The 25,081-nt window shown below is 37.2% G+C and overlaps 1 protein-coding gene across 2 annotated transcripts; it reads left to right on the top strand.

Moving 5' to 3' along the window:
• Nucleotides 1-20: 20 nt before the first annotated feature.
• On the top strand, nucleotides 21-24,331 carry UBA2 (ubiquitin like modifier activating enzyme 2). Of its 2 annotated transcripts, none has more exons than XM_073307928.1 (17): nucleotides 21-281; nucleotides 3,547-3,630; nucleotides 3,931-4,001; nucleotides 6,028-6,092; nucleotides 6,628-6,728; nucleotides 6,915-7,036; nucleotides 13,137-13,204; nucleotides 13,527-13,642; nucleotides 14,805-14,904; nucleotides 15,538-15,698; nucleotides 18,336-18,429; nucleotides 18,545-18,657; nucleotides 18,740-18,895; nucleotides 19,822-19,918; nucleotides 20,465-20,570; nucleotides 21,419-21,555; nucleotides 23,242-24,331. In XM_073307928.1, the coding sequence occupies exons 1-17, from the start codon at nucleotides 138-140 to the stop codon at nucleotides 23,421-23,423; spliced, it is 1,917 nt and encodes a 638-aa protein (XP_073164029.1). In that variant the 5' UTR covers nucleotides 21-137; the 3' UTR covers nucleotides 23,424-24,331. The 2 variants fall into 2 exon arrangements, with proteins under 2 accessions (XP_073164029.1, XP_073164030.1); XM_073307929.1 differs by lacking the exon at nucleotides 21-281 and adding an exon at nucleotides 292-459.
• Nucleotides 24,332-25,081: the final 750 nt, after the last annotated feature.

The raw sequence follows: 25,081 nt of genomic DNA, 5'->3' as shown, positions 1-25,081 counted from the left end.
GCGGGGCGCGGTGGCTACTTCAGTGTGGGCTGCGGCTCGTCGTCGTTGTCCCGAGCGCGGCCCGGCGCTGAGGAGAGACGAGCGGAGTTGCTGCTCGGCCGCCCGCCCGCCCGCGCGCGCGCTGCCTCCCCCTCGCCATGTCGCTGCCGGTGTCGGGAGCCCTGCGCAGGGAGCTGGCGGAGGCCGTGTCCGGGGCTCGGCTGCTGGTGGTGGGAGCCGGCGGCATCGGCTGCGAGCTGCTCAAGGATTTGGTGCTCACCGGCTTCAACAACATCGACGTGGTGCGGCCCGGGGCCGGAGCGAACGCCGGGCGGGGAGAGGGAACCGGGGCCGGGGAGCAGATACGGGCTTGAGGAAAGCGGATCGGAGGGAGCCGAGCGCGGCCCGCTTTGCGGGGGTAGAAGCAGGTCGCGGGGCCGCCGGGGGAGCGTGCGCCGTGCTCCCCCCTCCCCTCTCATTGTGTGTTTTCAAACTGCTCCTGCCCGCCAAAGCTGCAGGGACTAGGGAGGGGCTGCCGCGTCCCGCAGGGCCCCCTGCGCGTGGGCCTCCGGCGCTGGCGGGAGAAGAGGTTACAGCGGGTGGGAGAGGTGGGAGCTGGCTTGGCAGGGCTGATGGGGGTGGCCTGCGTTGGGCGGGTGGGGAGCAGTTACCGCTTGTGTAAAGAGAAACCCTGACAGAAAATAAATAAAGTTTCAAGCCCGGGAACCCACAATATAAAATCCAGTGTAACGATGGTGTGTGCGGTTTGCGTCCTGTAGGGATGGGCTGTCCAAAAAATACTAAAGACTCGAGTGGGATCTCTCGCTCTCCAGGAATTCAGAAGTGTGTTCTGAGAATTCACTAATAACATCTGCATGGCAAGGCATCGCTGTCTGTCTTTCCCCAACAGGGATTGCGCAGTCACATGGTGAAGTAGAAGCCTCACTTTCCCGAAAGCTAGTAGGCAAAAACGCGCGTGGGAAATAGCAAATCCTGTTTGCCACTTTTCAGCTGCCCCCTTAAAATCTTAGCAAAACGTCGGTGTTCATTTTTCCTTAATGCTTGCTGTCTTTTAGTAGAGATGTTAATATCTAGAATAGACTGCTGTTGTAGTCTGCTGGGTGACACTAAAAGTGAAATATGTGGGTGGTGAAATTGTATTTTTAGATAATGAGTTGTAAAATTGTCAGTCTTGAAAGTCCAATCCTGATACTTCCTTCAGGCTGTTGCTTTCACTTTTGTTTCGTGATGTGAATCTCTAAACTGGAGGATAGAAGAATGGGTACACATGAAAAAAGGAACTGTTCGCACTTTTGGCAGAAAATTAATGTCCCCAAATAAACCTGGTTTTCCGCTCTTAATTCATTACTATCATGTAATGTAGTTATAAAGAGGTTTTTTTAAAAAGGCAAATTATAAATTTAGCAGGTCTTAGTCACCTGTCTTATTTCCATCACTGTTTTGATTTGTCCGCATTTGGCCATAAACAAAGTTTGAAAATGTTGTGTGGAAAACAGATTTTAAGTTTAGTTCTGAGAAGTTTTGTTCATGTCCAAACTTGCTTAACAAACTAAATTAGGAACTTTTATCAGAAATCATGTTTTGACACTTGGCAAATGGTTTCCAGACCCATAGCCATGTGCAGCCCGTAGTACATTATTCCACAAGCAGTCCCATTTATTTCAGTATTTTCTGGATGGAGTTAACATTAATATTGTGTCAGTGAACCAAATCTAGGAAAGACGACTAAGATAAACATTTTTCTTCATTGTGAGGCATTTTTAGTGTTTTTCTCACCTTGTTATTGGACTCTTGTTACCCCTTAAAAATAGCAAGTACTTTTGTTCCAAAGATTGGTGTGGCTGCCTTGGAAAATCACGGTTTATAAGCCAGGTAAATTTTCCATTGGCATGTTTAGTATTTTGCTTGTGCCCCTGTTTTAGGACCATGGCCAACTCTATTAGCATACATAGGGGTTGGATCAGATCCTTAGTTTTGTTCCCTTTACACTCTCTCTCTCTCTCTCTCTTTTTGACAGCAGTTAGAGAGTGTCTATCAAAATTTGACTATGGAGGAAGGGGCTGAGCAGTGGACAAAGAGAATGAGAGCAAAGCTATAATTATTGTGCAAAATAGTTTTGTTATTTTACAAGGAAATTATTTTTGTCCAATATCAGTAAATGAAAATGTAAAGAAAGGTTCTTAGGAATTAGGACAGTGTCAATTTGGCCATGTTGCACAACTTGGATGTTTTGTGGCATATGTGTTTAGTCTACCTGATGGCATGAGTAGGCATTGATGTCAGCAGGTTTGTCTAACAAAATTTGATTGTTGAAAATAATTTTGAACAATCAAGTTAGGTGACAGTGTTGAACGTGATTCGTCATCTGTGCTGCTTGCTAAGTTATGGTCAGCATTGTCACGCAACTGAGTTTTTCAAAACCATGTTCAAATGTGATCAGTTTTTGATATACAGACATGCTCAGTGGAACTACTAGTTTGTGTAATCCCTGTATTAGACTGTAGTGAAGGTTACTGTGTCAGGATGTAAACTGAAACCTACTAAGCTACACATTCAGCGGGAAAAAGAGAAATAGAAGCTACTGCATACCTGAAATGTGTCTGAGTTAATATTGGTTTAAGAACTTTAACTTCTGCACTTCGTATTTTTATTTTAACTGCAGCCATAAATCTAGCCATAGAGGGCTTTTTATTCAGTTAATAAAGTATATGGGGTAAGAAAACTACATAATAGTAAAATATTTATTGTTCATGAGCAGAATTCTTGCAAATGTTCTTCATTTGCACGTGGCATTGCTAATTTTCCACACCATTTTGAACATATCCTAAAATACAGAAGGATCAGAAATTGGAGCTTTCCTACTAACTAGCATGCACATTTTTAATATGTGGTTCAAAGTCACATGTCTGTGCATTTTTCATTTTTCCCAGGGATTCTTTCTGCATTATCTAACTCTCGCATCCTTAAATTGTGAACCTTATCCTAGCTATTAACATTACTGAACATGTGCAATCACTGTAACTGTGCAAGAAGATAACCAGTTAGATATGTAGTTGATCATTTGTATGTACAGGTCCTGCAGCTGTCGGTGTGCAGATGTAGTAATTGTGCATATGCACAGATCTGAAAATTTGAGCTTTAAAGTCCATGTATATCAATGCATTTAATTGTCCTGGTCAGTTAAGTCTAGTAATTTTAACATTTTAAATGTAAAATCACATTGTTTTTATTAATTAAATTTATAATTCAAAAGGCTTGGGTTGTGCTTTTTTTTTTTTTTTTATTAAGTCAGGGTGGAGGGGTAGAAGGTGAAATGAAGCTGTTCCTGAAATTCCTGGTCTTAAATGTTGACTCAGCCAGCTAGAACAATTGTGGTTTTCATGTTTTTATTCATAAATGCACATAACTTTATTTGATAAATTGCAGTAGATCTGAAAATTGTGCTCTCTGAAGATAGCATGAAGAACTCTATTTTAATGTTACATGCGCTACTTTTGGTCTGTTTAGTTTGTAAATGTGAAATGGCTGTCTCTTATGCACTTATAGATTGATCTGGATACTATTGATGTCAGCAACTTAAACAGGCAGTTTTTGTTTCAAAAGAAACATGTTGGGAGGTCAAAAGCACAGGTAAGGAGAAAATTTTGAAAACTGAACTTTTTTCTAATGAATATAATAAACATCTTTCATGTTATGAATGTAATTTTAAAATAGTTATTGTACATACTAGATCAACATCAAATTCATGATTCATATATCATATGATATGTAATATTCTTTTCTGCAATAATTGATGGAGTAAGTATTGATACAGTATTTCTGCATTTAAAAAAAATTAAAGCCCAGTATTAATGCGTAGTGTTTGCAGATTTGTTGAATCTTGAATGTAAGGTAGAAATATTGGACTACCAATTGTTTGTTCTTTTTCAGGTGGCTAAGGAAAGCGTGTTACAGTTTTACCCAGAAGCTAATATTATAGCTTATCATGACAGTATCATGAAGTATGTTTGTCTTAAATTTTATTTAAATACTCTTATTATTGGGAATTTCATATCTGTATAAATATCTAGTTATTTAAAACTGGTATCTTGAGGAGATTTTATAAAATTACTAAATATTGAAAAATTAGCTATAAATGTCAGGCTACAACAAACTGAGTGACTTCAGTTTGGGCATGAATTTATGAATTTTATTTTAATGATATTTATTCAAATGTTTGTATCCAATTTCTCCTTTTTTTCAACCATTGTGGAAGTTTTCTAGAACAGTGTTACTCAACCTTTTTGATACCAGGGACCAGCTTTCTGCCTTCCTAAACTCTGTCAGAGAGATTGCAGGCCGGTGCCGGTCCACAGACTGGTCGTTAAGAAACACTGTTTGTTCTAGAACATTGAATTCTGCTTGGGCCTCGGGTACTAATTGGATAAATGTGTAATTTGAATACTTTTAAAAAGTATGTTGAGTTCTTAATAAAAACCAGAAGATACTTTAACATGTATGGAGATTAACACATTTGCATATTCTACTCTTATACATGTGAATATGATTTTTTTTAAATCATAATTTGACCCTAGCTCTGTGTCAACAGTTAACATTTAAAAATCTAGTTAAGAGTTAACGTCTTTAATGTACTATATCAGTACAGTACCAAATACATCTTTCCATAAGATGGAGTAATTCTAATGGTTTCATTTGTGTTTTTCGGGTTCCTTCAATGCCATGTTTTATGTTGTGTTAATGTTAATTGTTGACACACAGACATTTAAATCTTTATTAGCTTTACCATTTTTCTTGGTTCCTAAAATTTTAAAACCATTAAATATATTTTCCAGAATATATTTCTCTTCTCCCATCAATCCTTTTTCCCTGCCTTTCCAAAAAAAAAAAATTGGAAGTTTTTTCTAATTGGGTTACAAACGTGTTAGATGGGTTAACAGTTAATGTTATAACATTTACTAAATCAACATCGCTACAGTATTTGGTTTAGAATGTTAACATGCACATTAAAAGATGCTGTCAAATACATTTTTTAGTTCAACTTTTTGTTTTGCTTTCCCTTTATTAGCTGTAAAAACCCTTCAGCATTTGGAAAATTTCTTTGCATATTAAATTTGCCTCTTTCACTACCAGACATTAACATTTCCCCCGTGTTCCAGTGGAATTGATATGCACATCGTGTTTTTTGTTTACAAGTTTTTTCATAGCTATTAAAAGGGGACTTGTGGGATATGTAGTGCATTCTCCTCCACTGTGGCTGAAAAGATTTTTGTGTGAATCATAATTGTCAATGTTGTTAGAAATTTGCACAGTTCTGGAAGTACTATTGGTGAGTGAACTACTGCTCCAGAGCTTAAAAGGAGAATTTTCACCCTGCTTTGGATCATGGGGGTGATTTTTTTTTAAGTGGAACTACAAAGGACATTTCCCATTGGACAATAGTTTTATAGACTAACTAATTGTCAGTAATACTAGGAGAGGTAATAAATAATACTGTTCTGTAAAAGTAGTTCTTTATTTTAACAGTTGGTGGTTATGCATTTTGTTTGTGCATATATTGTTTCTATGTGTTTAAGAACTTTACTGAGTAATAATACGCATATTTCCCTACCTATAAGGATAGGAGTCTGAATGACCATATCTCAGTTGGAGAGAAATTAAAACTAAATTTGGGGGGGAAAAAACCCTTCCAAAATAACTTATAACTAATAGCATTTTTAAACAAAAAAGGTCATATCTTTAAAGTCCACTGTTTGGGGCCACTAAGTCCAGATGGGAAGCTTGGAATAGCTCCTTTTGAGTAGTATAATGTTCCCATTCCTAGCCCTGCAGTGTTGAGGAATATGAGACTTTAAATTGGGCAGAGGACAGGTGAGATAGTTAAAGGTGAGTGGTAAACTTAGCTTAAGTCTGTGGAACTTATCATATGGATATTATTTCTGTTTACATTGTTTGTGTAGAATTTCTGCTGTGCCATAATAACCAAAAGCCATTTAATAAACTGGTTTTAATATTTTTTCTTTTCTACAGCCCTGACTATAATGTAGAATTCTTCCGGCAGTTTACATTGGTTATGAATGCTTTGGATAACAGAGGTGAGATTTCCACTTTTTTTATGGCTTTATTTCTGAGATGAAAGAAATGTGACCTGCACATAGAAGGTAGAAACCAAAAATTACTGAGTTCTGATGTCAATTCTGACGTTAATGCTCTTTGCAGCCTCAGGTAAGTCACTCAGCCTCTGTCTCTGTCTCACCACCTGCAAAATGAGGTTACTGCTTACCTACTTCACTAGGGTGGCTTTAAGGTGTACTTCATGTTTGTACAGTTTGGACTTTGAAAATGAACAGTGGTGTATATGTAAATGCTAAGAATTAAAAGTGTGCCCCCCATGGTAGGAAGGTCCCCATGATACATAACTACATTTTAGTTGGCATTTTCTGTGTTAAGAACAGCTGTCAATATATGGTACTAACTGAAAGATTGGTGTTGTGAGAGAGGCAAGTGTGTATAATGAAATGAGGTAGGTGCAGATATATATTATGCAGGAGGCTGGTCTCCAACCTTTCCAAAGTCAAACATTCTCTTTTAGTTAATATTCAAATTAATCCTGAATGCTTTCTCTTCCAGCTGCACGTAACCATGTGAACAGGATGTGTCTGGCTGCTGATGTTCCTCTTATAGAGAGTGGAACTGCAGGCTACCTTGGACAAGTAACAGTTATCAAAAAGGTTAGTTGATATAACTTTTTGTTGTTGTTGTTTGAGTCATTTATTCTTTCGGACAGCATAGGCTGGATAATGTCCTTTATGTTTATTGAGATATTGCTAACATTGTCACTTTTTAATGATGAATACCGTATTAGTAGCCATCACAGTGTGACTTACGGAAATAGTTATCTTTTTCTGATTCTATAGGGAGTGACAGAGTGTTATGAATGTCATCCTAAACCAACTCAAAAGACTTTTCCAGGCTGCACAATTCGCAACACTCCATCAGAACCTATCCACTGCATTGTGTGGGCAAAGTATTTGTTCAAGTAAGTAAACATATTTTAAGAAAAGAGCGATCACACTGCACACTGTTTTCTAATTTCTAAATGTATCGCCAACAACAAAAAATCAAAATAGGCAAATTAAAAATTACTTTACAGCATCCTTTTTTCTTTTCCAAACTTCTACCACATTTGAGGAATGCACTGAAAACCTATTGATAGCTTGCCCGATCTGTTTCACTTAATGATAGAACAGACTCTAAAAACAGACTGATATTCTAGTATCAGAGAGAGAAACTGGCAAAAAAGTTTTAGGCACATTGATATGGGTTGATTGGAGGTGTGTTTGCCTATTGCTTCATTATAAATTGTGTTTTGTGGGAAGCCAATGAATATTTGCGACCATAATTACTTCATTGATTGAAGAAATTTGCTGCCTTTTTAGAGGCACCAGCTTACTTCAGTATAAATAAAAGTGATAGACACAGTATTGTTGGAGTTATATAAATGAGGAGGTAATTTAAGAGAAACTTGGCTTTACAGCTCATTTGTTTCCATTTAGCTTTGTGTTGTGTGTTGTCTTGCTGAAAAGAACATAATTTAAGATTAGATGTCACCTGCAAGATCTCAGTGTGACCTTAGACTAAATTTCCGAGCTGGAGATTTATTATTTAAAAAGTTTTCTCTTCCTTTCATGTTGACTGGTTGATAACAGTAAAGATCGTAAGCTTTGAGGGATATGTGTTAAAGGCAGTACCCTCTCAACAGACATTTGAAAGGCAACAAATACTAACTCCCCCTGTGCCTTAGTTTGTTTTCAGTTATAAACTGCATTACATGATACAGTTCTGTGGTGACCTAGAATCCTATTTTTGACGCCTCTGACTCAAGGAATATTTCCAACACACCTCTGAACAACATACTAACCCACAGAGAGCTTCTTATCAAGACTACAAAAAGAAGGATTCTGGGTGAACTCCTCCTGAAGGTCGAAACAACAGACTGGACTTCTACATAGAGTGCTTCCACCGACGTGCACGGGCTGAAATTGTGGAAAAGCAGCATCACTTGCCCCATAACCTCAGCTGTGCAGAACACAATGCCATCCACAGCCTCAGAAACAACTATGACATCATAATCATGATGATGACAGCACCTCCTTTGTCAGTCTTTTTGAACAGGTTGGAATATGAACAAGAGGCTGCTAGGCAGTTCTCCAACACCACTTTCTACAAGCCATTACCCTCTGATCCCACCGAGAGTTACCAAAAGAAACTACAGCATTTGCCCAAGAAACTCCCTAAAAAAGCACAAGAACAAATCCGCACAGACACACCCCTGGAACCGCAACCTGGGGTATTCTGTATGCTACCCAAGATCCATAAACCTGGAAATCTTGGACGCCCCATCATTTCAGGCATTGGGACCCTGACAGCAGGATTGTTTGGCTGTGTAGACTCCCTCCTCAGGCCCTACGCTACCAGCACACCCAGCTATCTTCGAGACCCCACTGACTTCCTGAGGAAACTACAATCCATCGGTGATCTTCCTGATAACACCATCCTGGCCACTATGGATGTAGAAGCTCTCTACACCAACATTCCACACAAAGATGGACTATAAGCCGTCAGGAACAGTATCCCCGATAATGTCACGGCAAACCTGGTGGCTGAACTTTGTGATTTTGTCCTCACCCATAACTATTTCACATTTGGGGACAATGTATACCTTCAAATCAGCGGCACTGCTAGGGGTACCCGGATGGCCCCACAGTATGCCAACATTTTTATGGCTGACTTAGAACAACGCTTCCTCAGCTCTCGTCCCCTAACGGCCCTACTCTACTTGCGTTACATTGATGACATCTTCATCATCTGGACCCATGGAAAAGAAGCCCTTGAGGAATTCCACCATGATTTCAACAATTTCCATCCCACCATCAACCTCAGCCTGGATCAGTCCACACAAGAGATCCACTTCCTGAACACTACGATGCTAATAAGCGATGGTCACATAAACACCACCCTATACGGAAACCTACGAACCGCTATGAATACCTACATGCCTCCAGCTTTCATCCAGACCACACCACACGATCCATTGTCTACAGCCAAGCTCTACGATACATCCGCATTTGCTCCAATCCCTCAGACAGAGACAAACACCTACAAGGTCTCTATCAAGCATTCTTACAACTACAATACCCACTGCTGAAGTGAAGAAACAGATTGTCAGAGCCAGAAGAGTACACAGAAGTCACCTACTACAGGACAGGCCCAACAAAGAAAATAACAGAACGCCACTAGCCATCACCATCAGCCCCCAACTAAAATCTCTCCAACGCATCATCAAGGATCTACAACCTATCCTGAAAAACAACCCATCACTCTCACAGATCTTGGGAGACAGGCCAGTCCTTGCCTACAGACAGCCCCCCAACCTGAAGCGAATACTCACCAGCAACCACACACCACATAACAGAACCACTAACCCAGGAACCTATCCTTGCAACAAAGCCGGTTGCCAACTGTGTCCACATATCTATTCAGGGGACACCATCATAGGGCCTAATCACATCAGCCACACTATCAGAGGCTCGGTTCACCTGCACATCTACCAATGTGATATATGCCATCATGTGCCAGCAATGCCCCTCTGCCATGTACATTGGTCAAGCTGGACAGTCTCTACATAAAAGAATAAATAGACACAAATCAGACATCAAGAATTCTAACATTCAAAAACCAGTTGGAGAACACTTCAATCTCTCTGGTCACTCGATTACAGACCTAAAAGTGGCAATACTTCAACAAAAAAACTTCAAAAACAGACTCCAACGAGAGACTGCTGAATTGGAATTAATTTGCCAACTGGATGCAATTAACTTAGGCTTGAATAGAGACTGGGAGTGGTTGGGTCATTACACAAAGTAAAACTATTTCCTCATGTTTATCCCCCACCCCCACCCCCCACTGTTCATCAGACGTTCTTGTCAACTGCTGGAAATGGCCCACCTTGATTATCACTACAAAAGGTCGTCCCTCTCCTCCCCCCCCCCTCCTGCTGGTAATAGCTCACCTTAAGTGATCACTCTGATTATACTGTGTATGGTAACACCCATTGTTTCATGTTCTCTATGTATATAAATCTCCTGACTTCCACTGAATGCATCCGATGAAGTGAGCTGTAGCTCACGAAAGCTTATGCTCAAATAAATTTGTTAGTCTCTAAGATGCCACAAGTACTCCTTTTCTTTTTGTGAATACAGACTAACACTGCTGCTACTCTGAAACATTACATGGTAGGTGAGTCTAGCTTCCTGTTGAGCCAAAACAGAGAGATAGAGGTGGTTTTTGATAGTTTCTTGTCTTTTGTTTCAAATATAAATTCCCAGTCATAAGTCTTGGTGTTCCTTCAAGAGGTTAGGTCATGCAGCCATAAAACAAAATTGCCATGAGATGAATTTTTTTATTCTGGAATTTTTCTGTTCATAGGAAAGATAAATAGCTCTACTGCAGGATGGGACTAGTTAATTTCTCAATCCATGTTTAAAGGTTAAAGAACCTTCCATTTGGAATTCTATTCTTTGCTTTATTTCAGCTCTATAGAAGTGCAGACTCTGGACATTTTATTTTCTTGCCCTAAAACTGTGCTACATTACCCAGGGTACAATATGAACGGTTGAACAGCTGTGTCCCCTCAATTTTCTAGCCTGGGTGCCTTTTACCCTGCTTCACTGTGAGAATCACTGCTCTTGTGCCCACACACAGCCTCCAACATGTAAATTACTCCCAGCTATATTATATGAGTGCTATGGCCAGCCATTCTTGAATTACACTTCAGAGAAACACTAACAGTTTCCCAGTCCCAGACTTTCCCCAGAAGTGTGCCCTCTCCTGGACAACACAAGGTCATATAAAGTCTTGCACAAATCTTGTTCTCCTAACGTTTTGTTCAGCGTCACGAACAACCTCCATTCCCGAAGTGTTCATAAAGCTGAGGTTCTACTGTACTTGTGCTTCTAATTGTGCTTACAGATATACAAACAGTTTTTATGGACTGAGTTAAAGACCCTTTGACAATTGGGTTCTGTGTTTCCTAATGTCATGTTCTACAAATTGTTCTCCTCTTCCAGACTTGAAGACTACTTTTAGTAAGTAAATCCAGTAAGAATTTATCAAAACAGACTATATCAAGTGCTTGCTCATGTTTTTCCTGTTACAAATTTAAGGAGAAATGGGTAAGATTACATTAGTTCATACATTTGCTAAACAGAGATCTTTATTATCGCAGGAGTGGGTGGGTGAGATTCTGTGGCCTGCATTGTGCAGGAGGTCAGACTAGATGATCATTATGGTCCCTTCTGACCTTAATATCTATGAATCTATGAACTGAAGTTTCCTGAATACTTCAGTCCAAACATACTGGTTTAGATAAAACAATAAAACAAGTTTATTATAGAAAGAAATAAAAATTTTAAGTAACTACAAGTAAGGAGGCATTAAAGTCAGAATTGATTACAAAGAAATAAAAGGTAAAAACGCAACTAATACCTAACTTAACAAGGTAAGAGCATTCAAAGCAAAAGGTCTCTCACCACATGTTCTGGCAGTCTTACTGGCTGAATTCCTTTCAGACAGAATTCCCCCCTCAGTCCAAAGCTGTTTCTTTGTTCCTCAGGTGTTGTGGTCACTGTGAGAAGAGAGAAAGGGAGGAACAACTTGGGGTATCTGTTCCTCATTCTTATCCTTTTCCTCCTCTTTGAGAATTATCTCCAGCTGAGATTCAGGAGACAGAAAGTCTGTGGGGACAGGAACCTCCAGCTGTTTCTTTACCAATGTGTAAATTTCTCCCTCTCACCCTTTTTTCTGCCAGAGAATTGCCATTTAACCAGGTGATGATCTATTTGATTCCTTGACACCTGGCTGAGGTGTCAGTTTGCCTTTTGTATCTGAGGAACTGGTTTGTGACTGCTTCCCCAGATTTGGAATATGTTTTAATAATATCATTCAGTAGAATCTTATAACTTTTTATATACAGTGTTGGCACACATTGTACTGGGACAATAATGATCAGCAAATTATGAGTTTTCAAATACCACCTCACAAGGCATACTTTATGAAATATTTGTCATAGTTTTGAAAAAGGAATGAATATAGGAGTTCCAACGGTCACACTGTGTATGGCTGACTTTTTAATTAGCCTGTTCTTTTATCAAAGGATGCTCCCCCTCGAAGAATATTTTCTGTATCGTTTTGGGGGTCCAAATAAATTTGGTATATACATCATACTTCCATGCTATAGAAGCTCTGAGAAATTATCCTGTTGTGGCGTCTCACAATATAAATATTAGACTGTGCTAAATGAAATTCTCATAACAAAATATAAATATCCTAGATTTAACACAGCTGTGATAATCAAGTAGAATAGACTGGGATAAGTAAGGTTTCAGAGTCGCAGCCGTGTTAGTCTGTATCCGCAAAAAGAACAGGAGTACTTGTGGCACCTTAGAGACTAGCAAATTTATTAGAGCATAAGCAGGAATCATAACATCAACAACCGGGAGGAGAACACTTCTGCCTCTCTGGCCACTCAGTAAAAGATTTAAGGGTGGCAATTTTGCAACAGAAAAGCTTCAAAAACAGACTCCAACGAGAAACTGTTGAGCTTGAATTAATATGCAAACTAGATACCATTAACTTGGGTTTGAATAGAGACCTGGCTGGGTCATTGCACATGTTGAAACTATTTCCCTAAGTTAAGTATCCTCACACCTTCTTGTCAACTGTATTAATGGGCCATCTTGATTATCACTACAAAAGTTTTTTTCTCCTGCTGATTATCGCTCATCTTAATTAATTAGCCTCTCATAGTTTGTATGGCAACTTCCACCTTCTCTATATGTGTATATATATATCTTCGTACTATATGTTCTATTCTATGTATCCGATGAAGTGGGCTACATGCTCTAATAAATGTGTTGGTCTCTAAGGTGCCACAAGTACTCCTGTTCTTTTTGGGATAAGTAAAGCATCTATCACAAATTTTTTATGACAGGCTTTAAAAAACCAGGTATAAAGAAGGAGCTACTTACTTAACAATTCCTTATGATGATCTCATGTTTTTGTTTTTTTTAAATACATAGTCAGTTGTTTGGTGAAGAAGATGCTGATCAGGAAGTATCCCCTGACAGAGCTGATCCTGAAGCTGCCTGTGAGTGACATAAATCAGTAACTTCATTGTATCTGAGTTGTGTTAATCAAAATGTCTTAAGTTTTACAGCTAGTTGTATGATATTTAATTAATGTTAGTCTATTAAGAAACGATCCTGAGAACTGTCTACTTTCCCTTCTCCTTTTGGATTCTCTGATGGGCCAATGGATTGCAGAGGGAAAAAACCTCTGAGTACTTCAGAGACAGGTGAATGTTCAGTTTTATTCCCTGGATAGCGTTAGTTTATCCATGATGAAAAATATGTTGGGTCACAACCTGCTTTTTTTAAATTCAAAAACATAATCAACCTTTTATTTTATAGGGGAGCCAACAGAAGCAGGAGCAAGAGCATCTAATGAAGATGGTGATATTAAACGTGTTTCGACTAAGGAATGGGCTAAATCCACTGGATATGATCCAGTTAAACTTTTCACTAAGGTAATAGTTTTGCTCCCGATAAGTATTATTGTTTGAAGTGTGTGAATTACTATAGACTTAACCGAAAATTTTCAACTTGGATGCTTAAGTTAGCAGTCAAATCTGATTATTTAAGAAAAATAATAATCCTGATATAACACTGAGGCCTTGTGTACACTGCCACTTTACAGTGCTGAAACTTTCTAGCTCAAGGGTGTGAAAAAACACACCCCAGAGCGATGCAAGTTTCAGCGGGGTAAAGTGGCAGTGTAGACAGTGCAGCAGCGCTGGGAGCTACTCCCCTGGTGGGGGTGGTTTGTTTTTTTACAGCTGGTGCCACGACTACACAGCCACGTTAAAGCGCTGCCGCAGCAACGCTTTAACATTAGTAGTGAAGACATACCTGAGAGTAGTTCTTGGTGTAGCATCGTGGTCCTACCATGTATACTCCTTTCCCTGTGCTCCAGTGGAGGGACAGTTACCAGCTGCCTCTGTTGCACCAGAGTAATGACTAAATTGTAGTTAAATTTACATCTGATTTAGTTATTTGTAAAGAGAAAAAATTCAAAAACTATTTTTGAGCTCTGTGGGAGCCCCTCCAACATAAGCAGATGCAGTCTGAGTATGGGAAGGTTCTCCTTTATGCTCTGGGTGCAACCATCCCAGGAACAGGGATGTAGGTGCTGTTTCAGAGTCCCTCCCCAAACAGTTGTCCCTAGTGGACAGAAGTTAGGAACAGGCATGATACGGACTGTGATGTTAAGCAGTACAGACTGTTACCATGGTCTTTAGAATTAGATCACTATTTAAGTTGACATATAGGTAAAAATGCCCTTCAGCACACGTTCCAATATTTACGACTACTTCAGTGTGTGTTTGTGTGTGGTATCACTATTCCCTTGACACTTCATGGATGATAAAATATTTGGGTGCTAACTACTATTTATTTTAATTTTACATAAAATAGTTAATGTTTTAGAAGGCAGGGATTGGGAGTAACTTTTCAATTTCTATTTCCCCTTTGTGCTTTCTTGAGGTGAGGGGAATTGTTATATAATTTTAATCACTGTGGCTGAAAGTGCTCTCCGGTAGAGAAACACAAACTGTTAATCTTAAAGTAGATTTAAAAATGAAGTAAAACAATATCTTTACTCTCCTTTTAATTTTTCATATTGTTTTGTAGCTTTTCAAAGATGATATCAGGTATCTGTTGACAATGGATAAACTGTGGAAAAAAAGGAAACCTCCTGTGCCATTGGATTGGACTGAAGTACAGAATCAAGGTAATCTTTTTTTTCCCTTTTTTTTCCCCTTTTGTGTTTTGTTTGTGCTTTGTGATATACTTTAAATATTCAACCATATAAAGCTGTATGCACTTCACATACCATTGTAACTATTTAAAAATATTGATTTTGACATTTAATTCTTTGAAGATCTGCTGTTTCTATGGAGAATGAAAATGCCTTTCTAAATTTGACTTGCCCTTGCTATTTCAGGTATTAAGTACATAATTCTGTAGTTCTCATTTTAAAAAACTGAAGCCTCATAGAATATGCTGATATCTTCAGCTGTAACAATCAAGTGGTGTTAAAACTATACTTCATTCTTGACAATAAAAATGTCTCAGACTCAGATTGTCTTTGGTCTGCCTTCTGTGTTTGTATTATTTACAGCAATTTTGAGTTTTCAGCAGTCTTACTGATATGAATATACTAAAATTTAGCTTTTGAAAATGAAGACGTAAGTGCAGATTTGTTATAAACTATTTCAGCCACTCTAGTTTATGGCTTATAATTGCATGTTTTCTAAATGGAGTACAATTTTATTAAAATTGGCAAATTTGTCATCTTTAAAAAAGACATCTATGAAATTCCTAAATATTTGTAATCTTAACTTTTTTTTCTTTCATTTTGAAGAGAAAAACATGTCTGATCAACAGAATGACTCCTCTTTAGGCCTGAAAGACCAACAGGTTCTGGATGTCAAGAGCTATGCACGTCTGTTTTCAAAGAGTGTTGAAACTCTGAGAGTTCACCTAGCTGAAAAAGGTGATGGAGCTGAGCTTATATGGGATAAGGTTAGTTCAGAAGATGTATAAGAACTGGTCATATGCTAAGTAAATATGCTAATCAGTTATTAAAGGCTTAGTTTGATTCTACAGTAGCACTTCTAGGAACAAAAAATAGGTGTGGCTACTCATGTGAATGCCTATTTGTATTTAGTCTTTAATAGTTATGTACAACAATAGTTAAAACAGTCTGGCAGATAAAATTGTACAGTGCAGGTAATTCCATAATAAAGTACATATATTTGGGGAGTGCAGGGCTGCTGTCCACTTTACCCATCCTGGCCCACAGCCAACCTGCTGCTAGGACCTTGCCCTCTCCCTCCTGAATGGGAAGGTGGCTATAAAAGAGCAATGGATTTACCCATGGTCACATTCAGCGGAAGGATCAAGTATTTGGAAGTAAAATAATTACTTTTAAAAGTTGACATATCTGCTAGAGCAGTGTGGAGCAGCTTTGCCACTGCTAGTTGTGGCTTTTAAAATAATTGTACTTTGTTAGTCAGGAGAGAGATATGGTAATAAGTTTTATTGGACCAGCTTCTATTGGTGTAAGTGACAAGCTTTCAAGCTTGTCCCATCCACCAACAGAAATTGGTTCAGTAAAAGATACTATCTCACCCACCTTGTGTCTCTCACAGCTACAACAGCACTTGAAACAACAATGGAAGATACTGAATTCTAGTCATATCCATTTAATTCCTCTCCAATATAGACCCTTACACAGAGGTAAGGATGGAGCCAATTACTGTGTAAAGCTAGTGCAAAACTCTAACCATAGACATCTGATATATTATGAAACTTTGTTAAAGAAAAGTGAGGAACAGAAGAGTTGATCTGGCTATTGTCTGAACATCAGAAATAATGTGATCTTGTCTGTGAGTTGTGGTTATCTGAGTTGAAATGAACAGGGGAGAGTTTCTTTTTAAAATGACCTCACCACACTTTTAGCAGTGGGGGCCATTGTCTGGCTTATCAGAAAAGGTCAGAGAGCAACTTGCTGTGGCATCTTTATGTCAGGTCAGTGTGGAGATGTTAACCCATTCTCCCCATGTGACCAGAAGAAAGGAGGGACTGTTTATGTCCACGCAGATTGGCCCAGACAAGGGGGATTTATTTTATTTTTTTTGCCTTCCCCACAGCTGGTTGGGTGCTTTGTTGGGAGCAAAAAAAAGTTAGTGGGGATTAGACTGTGATGTCGCAACTCATTATGTAAGCTTGTGGCGGTTGTCTCATGCAAGTACTACATAGGGAAAGGATGCGGTGATCAGATAAAGGAGGCACTCCTAAAAGGAGTGGAAACAGGCAGGGGTTCAGGACTCTTGTGACTGGTACAGCCGGGAGTAAATCCATTGCTCTTGTATAGTCCTCCCCCCATTGGGGCAAGGTCCTAGCCGTGGGTTGGCTGTGGGCCAGGATGAGTAAAGTGGGGAATGTGGACAGCAGCCTTGTACCCTCCCAGTTATATGTACTTGATTATGGAATTACCTGCACTGTACAATTTTATCTGCCAGGTACTTCCAGATGTTTAGGAATAAAGTTTCAGCCTAATTAAACCACATCCAGTGTCTTGTGTCCTTTTTCTGGCATAGCCAGACAATAGTCTTTCTGCAGTAGACTTGTATAGTAAAAGATCTGGATTGTTGTACTGCCATTTCTGAAAAAAATGTGGTTGGAACAAAGAACTGTTAATAGAAACAACATAGAAGAAGAGTCAAAGGTCAAACTGAATTATCGGTGAATCCAGTAATGTCAATATAATATGAAGAGACAAAATAAAAGATATAACCTCACTCACCTTGTCTCTAATATCCTGGGTCTGGCACAGCTACAGCTACACACCATACAGTAAAATATAAACGCAGATTTTTAAAAAAAACAAACAGTTAAGATGTCAAATTAGTAATAGATAATATAAAGTCTTAATTGGAAATACACTTTAAAAAAATTCCTACTAAAGCGCTAATCGTGCAAGCTGCTATGCATCAGCATACCATCAGGATCTTCACTTAAATGCCAAGTCATAAGTTCAAGACTGTTTTTCTTCATAGTTGAAAACATCCAACATCAAATACAGGAAAATGCATTATGGTGTATTTTAGGGTCTTACCATATTGGCAGTTGTTTGATAAAAGTAGAATCCTGAACTCCATGGTTTGGCTCTGATGTGAAGGAGACAGAACCTTTATTTTTCGTTGGATGGCAATGTGATAGAGGAATGGTCACAGATTTGGGAATTAGGAGGTTCTGAAATCTAATCCTGGCTCTGTCACTGACTTTCTGTGTAGCCCTGGGCAAGTCACCTCCCCTGCCATTTCTTAGTTTCCCTATCTGTTATTGGAGATAAGACATTTACCTACTTTCAGGGATGCTGTGAGGATTAGTGTCTAGACCTTGCTTTGAACATTTTTAAAGCATTATGTAAATACATTTACAAAATGAAAATACGTCGTATTTATAATATTTGTTTAAAGTACAACAGTGTCTAAAAGTTGAAACATAATATCTGAAAGAAGAAATGCATCAATTATAATTACTGAGTATTGTACAAGATCTCTCAAATTGTCTGTATTTATGGTAATAGACTTCTGCAAACATTTCTTCCAATTTAAAATCTATTCTAAAATGTTTTGTTAAACTTGTTGGCAGGATGACCCATCTGCAATGGATTTTGTTACTTCTGCTGCAAACCTCAGGATGCACATTTTCAGTATGAATATGAAGAGCAGATTTGATATCAAGTGTAAGAATAAAATTAATAATGACCTCGTTAAATGAAGTATTTTTCTCTAGCACTCTTTTAAAGGTTCATGCACTGGAAAAAAAAATCTACTTTTGCTTTTTTCTTTTTTTTGCAGCAATGGCAGGAAATATAATCCCTGCTATAGCTACAACTAATGCAGTGATAGCTGGTTTGATAGTGCTGGAGGGTTTGAAGATTTTATCAGGAAAAATAGACCAATGTAGAACGGTAAGCGAGATAACATTTTTGCTTTTGTTTTGAAGTTATTCATTATATATTTGACCCTCATTTTTTTCCCTCTTCCTCAAAGATTTTTCTGAACAAACAACCAAACCCAAGAAAGAAGCTACTTGTTCCTTGTGCATTGGATCCTCCAAATCCCAATTGTTATGTGTGTGCAAGTAAACCAGAAGTGACAGTGAAACTTAATGTACACAAGGTTACTGTGTTGACATTACAGGATAAGGTAAAGACTCTGAAACCTTAACTGTCATTTTTTACTTAGCCTTTGCTTTTTTTTTCAATTTAAATCTAAGGTTAAGTACACTTATTGTACTAAAAAATTTTGTTGATGTTTGAACCCTTTTTATTACGGTATGTATGTCAAGATTAGCAATTATGATACTAAGAGGAGAAAGGGGAACACAAACTAATTAGATATACTTTTTAAATTGCATTTTAAAATCTGTAAGGGAAGTTTAAAGACAAATGTCCGTTTCAGAGATGAATTTTGTTAAGAAATAGAAAATGAAATAAAATTCGTTAATTGTATTGCTAGTAACACCTCAGATTATTAAAACTGACTTGTTAAATCTGTGTCCACTTTTCAGAGTATATTTAAGCTGTTTACCTTTTTCTTTTTACTTTGAACTTTTCTTATCAAGGACAATAAAACTAGATTAGTCGGTTCACTTCTATTTTATTCTTATTAGTAGTACTGTTACTATAGTGCCTAGGAGCCCCAGTCATGGATCAGGACTCAGTTGTGCTAGGCGCTCTATGAATACAGAACATAGATGTTCCCTACCACAAAGATCTTCTTTACAATACTGTCGCTGTATAGGAATGATTGAATTTTGTACATTTTCAATGGAAGTGATAAAATCCATTATAACATGATAGCTATTTTAACATCCTGTCTCTTGTTGAGTATCTTAATATTAGATTTTAAAAAAACCTACCTGAACACCTAAAAGAGAGGGCCCCAGTTACATAATTTAGTCGTTTTTTGTATTGACTGGGTTTTGAGATTCCAGTTATGGTGGGGAATTTAATTTGATCAGATGAATAAGATAGATTTTTTTAATAGGCTTTAAATGCAGATGTCTTAAGAAGAAGAAATTATTGGTCTTAAAACAGAGTATTCAATATTTATCACTTTTATCCTTTCAGATAGTGAAAGAAAAATTTGCTATGGTAGCACCAGATGTACAGATAGATGATGGAAAAGGGACTATTCTCATATCTTCAGAGGAGGGAGAAACAGAAGGTATGTCCATACTAGCTTTCTGGTTCGTTTGAAACTGCATTGAGTCCAGATGGCTTAGTGTAGTGTTGTTTAAACCTCTTTATTAGTAGTCTTGTGTATAAAACAAAAACCTCCCCAGAAGTTATGCACAAATGTATTAGAAGATATTAAGGGTTAAGTTGGATGCAGAGTGATCAGGAAACTGAATCAAAATGTTTCTCTGTTCCATTATTCTTCTGTTATGGCAAGGTATTGGAAAGATCATAAGGGTTACAGTGTGTAGATAAAAATGGCATATAAAGGAATGAGAAGATTCTGAATCTTCTGGCTTTTATGCTTTAAACTCTACCTATAAAACTTTAACGTATATTTGTACCTTTTTGAATTTTTATAATATAGGTAACATTTTATTTAAAGTAAATCAAATATACTTTACCAGTCTCATTTTCTTACAGTGAATTACTTGTTTTTAAAAGCAAACTCCTATTCATTGAAGTACTAGTACTAATTCTAGTACTTACCATAATTTTTGTAAAAATTCTGTTAAATATCTCACTATTTTTGTAGCAAATAACCACAGGAAGTTATCAGAATTTGGAATTCGGAATGGCACTCGGCTACAAGCGGATGATTTCCTGCAGGACTATACCCTGTTAATCAATGTGCTTCATAGGTAAAGATTTTGGAACATTTGTTTTCTTACATATAATATATATTCTATAGTATTGTTCTAAGGCGAATTTTAAACAAACAAGTTTAAAACATTAAGTGACTAAAAGGATATGAAGACTTTGATAGGGAACATTGTCTTACTGTTGGATTGAAATAATTTGACAATTTTAATGCAAGAATAGGAACTTGGAGAGATCTTAGTTTAATTAAACAAATTTTATGATACACAAACAAGAATGCAGTGTATGCTCAAAATAAGTACAGCTGGTGGATCTCAAAGGAGAAAATAGGTATAGCTTTCTGGACTGTCATATCAAAAACTACTAACTAAATGGAAGATAGATGACTATTTAACTACCTGTTATCAGAATAAAGGGTTGCAAGTTTGGTGCTCAAAATCAGTAGTCAGTTGAAAATCTTGGCCTGTTTTATTTACTGTGTAGAATGCTCCAAGAACCAAGGTAAACATAATTATATTGTGGGGAAGCTGAGTAAATTATTTACATACTTATAAAATAGATTCATTCACTCGGCATTTGTGATGAACACAGAAATTGGGCATTTAAATTGAAGGAAACTCTGAGGGAAAAAAATTCAAATGACTATTTCCCTCAGTGATGTTCTTATTTGAAGAGGCATTCCCAGGTAGGCCATTGAAGCAAGGTGTGTATGTGAATAAAAAAAGCATGTCAGTCAGGAGGGAGCTTGAACAGCTTTTCCATTTATTATCATTTTGTGATAATTACATGTTGCTCTCTTAGTAGTGGATTCAGATATGTGGTTTTGTTTATGAAAAGACCAATGTGGATGCTTACATGTTTGATTAAAAGCCTATGGGTTTTTCCACAGTGAAGATCTAGAAAAAGATGTAGAATTTGAAGTTGTTGGAGACAGTCCAGAAAAAGTTGGCCCCAAATCATCAGAACCAATTTCTAAGAACATTACCAATGGTAGTGATGATGGAGCACAGCCATCAACTTCAACAGGTAAAGAATACTTATGCGATCGAATTAAATAGCTTCTTTTACTAGAAACCTACCTGTTTGATTGTGCACTACAGTTAAAACATAAAATAAGTGTCCTTTACATGATGACTTAAAGCTAAGTCCGTTTTTGTAATGTGAAATAGCAGTGGGGCCCAAGATACCTATTATGAAGGCATCTTATGTGTGTATAACATTATAAATAGTAAAAAATGCACCTTTGAGACTATCATTAAAAATGTTAATATTTTATCTTAAATGTAAACTTTTAAAAATCTGAACTACTTGAATAGTTTTTCTTATAAGGAAGATGTTGTTTAACTGCAAAGGATTTTGCAAGCATAGAGCAGTTAAAGGACTAGAGTGTCATTTGCAATGATTGTGTAAAATAGACTCATCATGTTGTCATACTGTATGTTGGTGAATAAATAAAATTATTTTTGTGAACCCACACAAAGCAAATACTTCCTCTGTTACAGCTTTTGAACCGGTTGATGCTGGTGGTAGTTTGACCAAAAAAATCAATTATATAGATAGATATATACACACACTAATAATATCTAGCTCTTAAATTTTATAGCGCCTATCAGCAGCAGATCTCAAATCAGTTTCATTCTCCCCATTTTACAGTTGGGGAAACTGAGGCACAGGGAAGGATGTGAGTTGCCCAAGGTCAGCCAGTAGGGCAGTACCAAGGCTGTGTATAAAACAAAGTCCAGTGTTCTGGGCATTAGGACACACTGCCTCCTTTTTCCCATTCTAAGCAAAGCATGGTGAAAGCAGTATTTGCTAACCAGAAAAATATCCATACCTTCTCTTGCAGTTTTAGAATGTCTGTCTGTCTGAAGGTATCCTAAATAGTTTAAGAAATAACTCAAATGGATATGGGACTCTAAAATTTAAGTTAAGATATTTGAAACTTCCTACTATGCACTCAGAGCTGGCACAGAAACACAGATTATATGAAACTGAAAGCTTGTTTTATGTAGAAATTATTATACGTGTTTTCTCTTTTAAAGTTTTTTGAGAAGTTCATATGACTTCCGTGGTTCTACCCAAAATATATGTGCAAAAAAGTGATCACTTGCCCATGCCACTTAATTTATCACTTTTTCTAAATTGAGAATAAGCATTAGAGCTTGGTCAGAATTATTTCAAATTTAGATAGAGGCAGTTTTTATAAGTACTTCAGAAAAAGTTTCTACAGTGTATTCATACAAAAAACATGGTTCTTCAAAGGTAAATCTGCTTTTCTAATGTATCTTTTCTGTTCTCCTCTTTACATGTTCCATTGTCATCTTTTTAGCTCTTTGTTAACACAGCTTCCCGTCTATTCTTTTTCTCTATGCCTGGTTCTTTTTCACTCTTATGGACTATGACTGTTAGTAGAAGTTCTAGTTCATTCACTAAGAGTAAAAGTTGAAGATGGACTGGGACTCAAGTGTGTAATTATTCTTGACTTAAAACACCTGCACATAGGGCATACGTGCATTTCATACTGACTTTGCATGTGCACAAAGATCTTGCCAATTAACCCTTATCCCAACAAAAAAGTATTGGGCATTCAAGGGTGAGAATGGCTTATCAAAAAACAATCTGTTCATTTTTGGCATTGAAAGCATTTTTCTATTTTTGTGCTAAGTGAAATAGTCAGTTTTTAGAGTATACCAATTGATTATTTTTTTTTAGCTCCAGATCAAGATGATGTATTGATTGTTGACTCTGATGATGAAGGTCCTTCAAGCAATACTGATGATGATATGGAAAATAAAAACCGCAAGAGAAAACTAGAAGATAGAGAGCATGTCAGTACAAAGAGAATGCGTTCAGACCAGACAGAAGAGCAAGATGACATAATAGCACTAGATTGAGTGCAAATACCCAATGATAGAACGATCTAGATAATGTAATACAATAAGACGTTACTTTGGGGTGTGTTAAATGTCCAGAACTAGACTATTTTTATGGCCTTTGTTCCCAGGGAGAATCACACCACTGGCTTACAGAATTTGTGTCCATTCCTCTTGATGGTAAAGCACTCATTTCAATAGAATCTTAGAAGTTTTCCAGTATCCTATATTAAATGTAGTAGAAACTTAGTTTATAAATACTTAAACATAAGTATTTGCTTAAACAGTCATGAAGACAAAGCATGTTATTTTTATGTAAATACGTTTAGATATAATTCATTAGGACAAAACTACTCTTGTTTAGGAAAGGGTCATCATTTGAAACCCAGATTTATAAATATGTAGATTTTTATTTTGGCTAGACATAAAATATTTTTAGCCTAGATCTAACCATTTTTCACACCCTCAACTAATATGAGATAGCAGATTCTTTAAAAAGAGAAATAAGAAGTGCTATGTTTAAACTCTCTGATCTTAAACATCAGCTGGCACTGTGTACATTACTGTAAAACAATGTTAATTTACTCAAGTTTTTCAGCACGTACTGCCTGGTATGTCAATGTAAGAAACAAATTTTGTGTATTGTTACAGTTTCAGGTTATTTATATTTGCTGTTTTGTAAAACTCAAATACTATTACTATACTGTACATCTCATGGACCAAATAAACGACATCTGAAATACTTGCTATATCTGTTTGCACAGTCCAAGTTTATGTGGAATTCTGGGATATTTTACCATGTATACAGTCTTCATAAATTAATACTGTACTATTTTCATTTTTGAAACATGATCTCATAGTACAGAACTTAAAAATTAATTTGTTTGAGGTAGAAGGGGAATTTTTTTAATAAAACTTTTATGTCAATATTTTTTTCCTGGACAATCAATTATTGGCCTATTCAATGTGAGCATTTAAACCAGCTTTTTCCAGGTTGTAATCTCCAATGGATATTGCCACTTCATGGCTTTGGAAAGGGCTGGCACTGGGCTTCATGTGGTTCATTAGATTACACTAAAACTACTGTTATGGATTTCTTTCTAACAAGAAGTTCTGTAGTTCAGTTTGGTATTTGGAAAAATTACTGTGTGGTAAATGTGTAAGTTTTGGAACAATATTTTGAAAGTATTAAATTGTTGTTCATTTCAGTAGCGCCCAAAGTTTGCAATATGTCTGCAACATATTCAACTTGAGGTGAAGATTTCACACCTAAATCAGGATTACTACTATTTTACCAAAGTTATTTTCAAAATGGAAGATCACCAATCTTATTGAACCAACACTGCTTGCTTTAGTATGACTAGTGTTAGCCCTACAGAGTCAATAAAATTGACCAAATGAGTTCTATTATTATGGCTTGCACGCCAACAGAATTTTAAATGAAATTCTCAGCAGAATCTGTTGATTATGATGTGCAGTACAGAAATAACCCTACTTAATGTTCAGATTCCTGGTAGAGTGTCTGGGCTGTGACATCTACATAAGCTACTTTTTCAACTGTAAACAAAGCAAATGATATAGATGCCAACAAGACAAAAGTACAGGATTCCTCAATTCCACATTTAGTCTTCTTTCATATTGTATTTTTGATATAAGACTGGTTTCGCTATTCAAAAATC

Source organism: Lepidochelys kempii, chromosome 12 (assembly GCF_965140265.1).
Source record: "Lepidochelys kempii isolate rLepKem1 chromosome 12, rLepKem1.hap2, whole genome shotgun sequence".
Lineage (NCBI taxonomy): Eukaryota > Metazoa > Chordata > Testudines > Cheloniidae > Lepidochelys > Lepidochelys kempii.
The sequence above is the reverse complement of the archived record's forward strand: the minus strand, read 5'-3'. Positions and strand labels throughout refer to the sequence as shown.

What these genes read in the sequence shown, in the direction of transcription:
- UBA2 (XM_073307928.1), top strand. Translation starts at nt 138, where the DNA reads ATGTCGCTGCCGGTGTCGGGAGCCCTGCGCAGGGAGCTGGCGGAGGCC. An exon ending in TATCATGACAGTATCATGAA is followed by an intron (nt 4,002 to 6,027) that starts GTATGTTTGTCT and finishes TCTTTTCTACAG; the next exon opens with CCCTGACTATAATGTAGAAT. An exon ending in CAGTTAAACTTTTCACTAAG is followed by an intron (nt 13,643 to 14,804) that starts GTAATAGTTTTG and finishes ATTGTTTTGTAG; the next exon opens with CTTTTCAAAGATGATATCAG.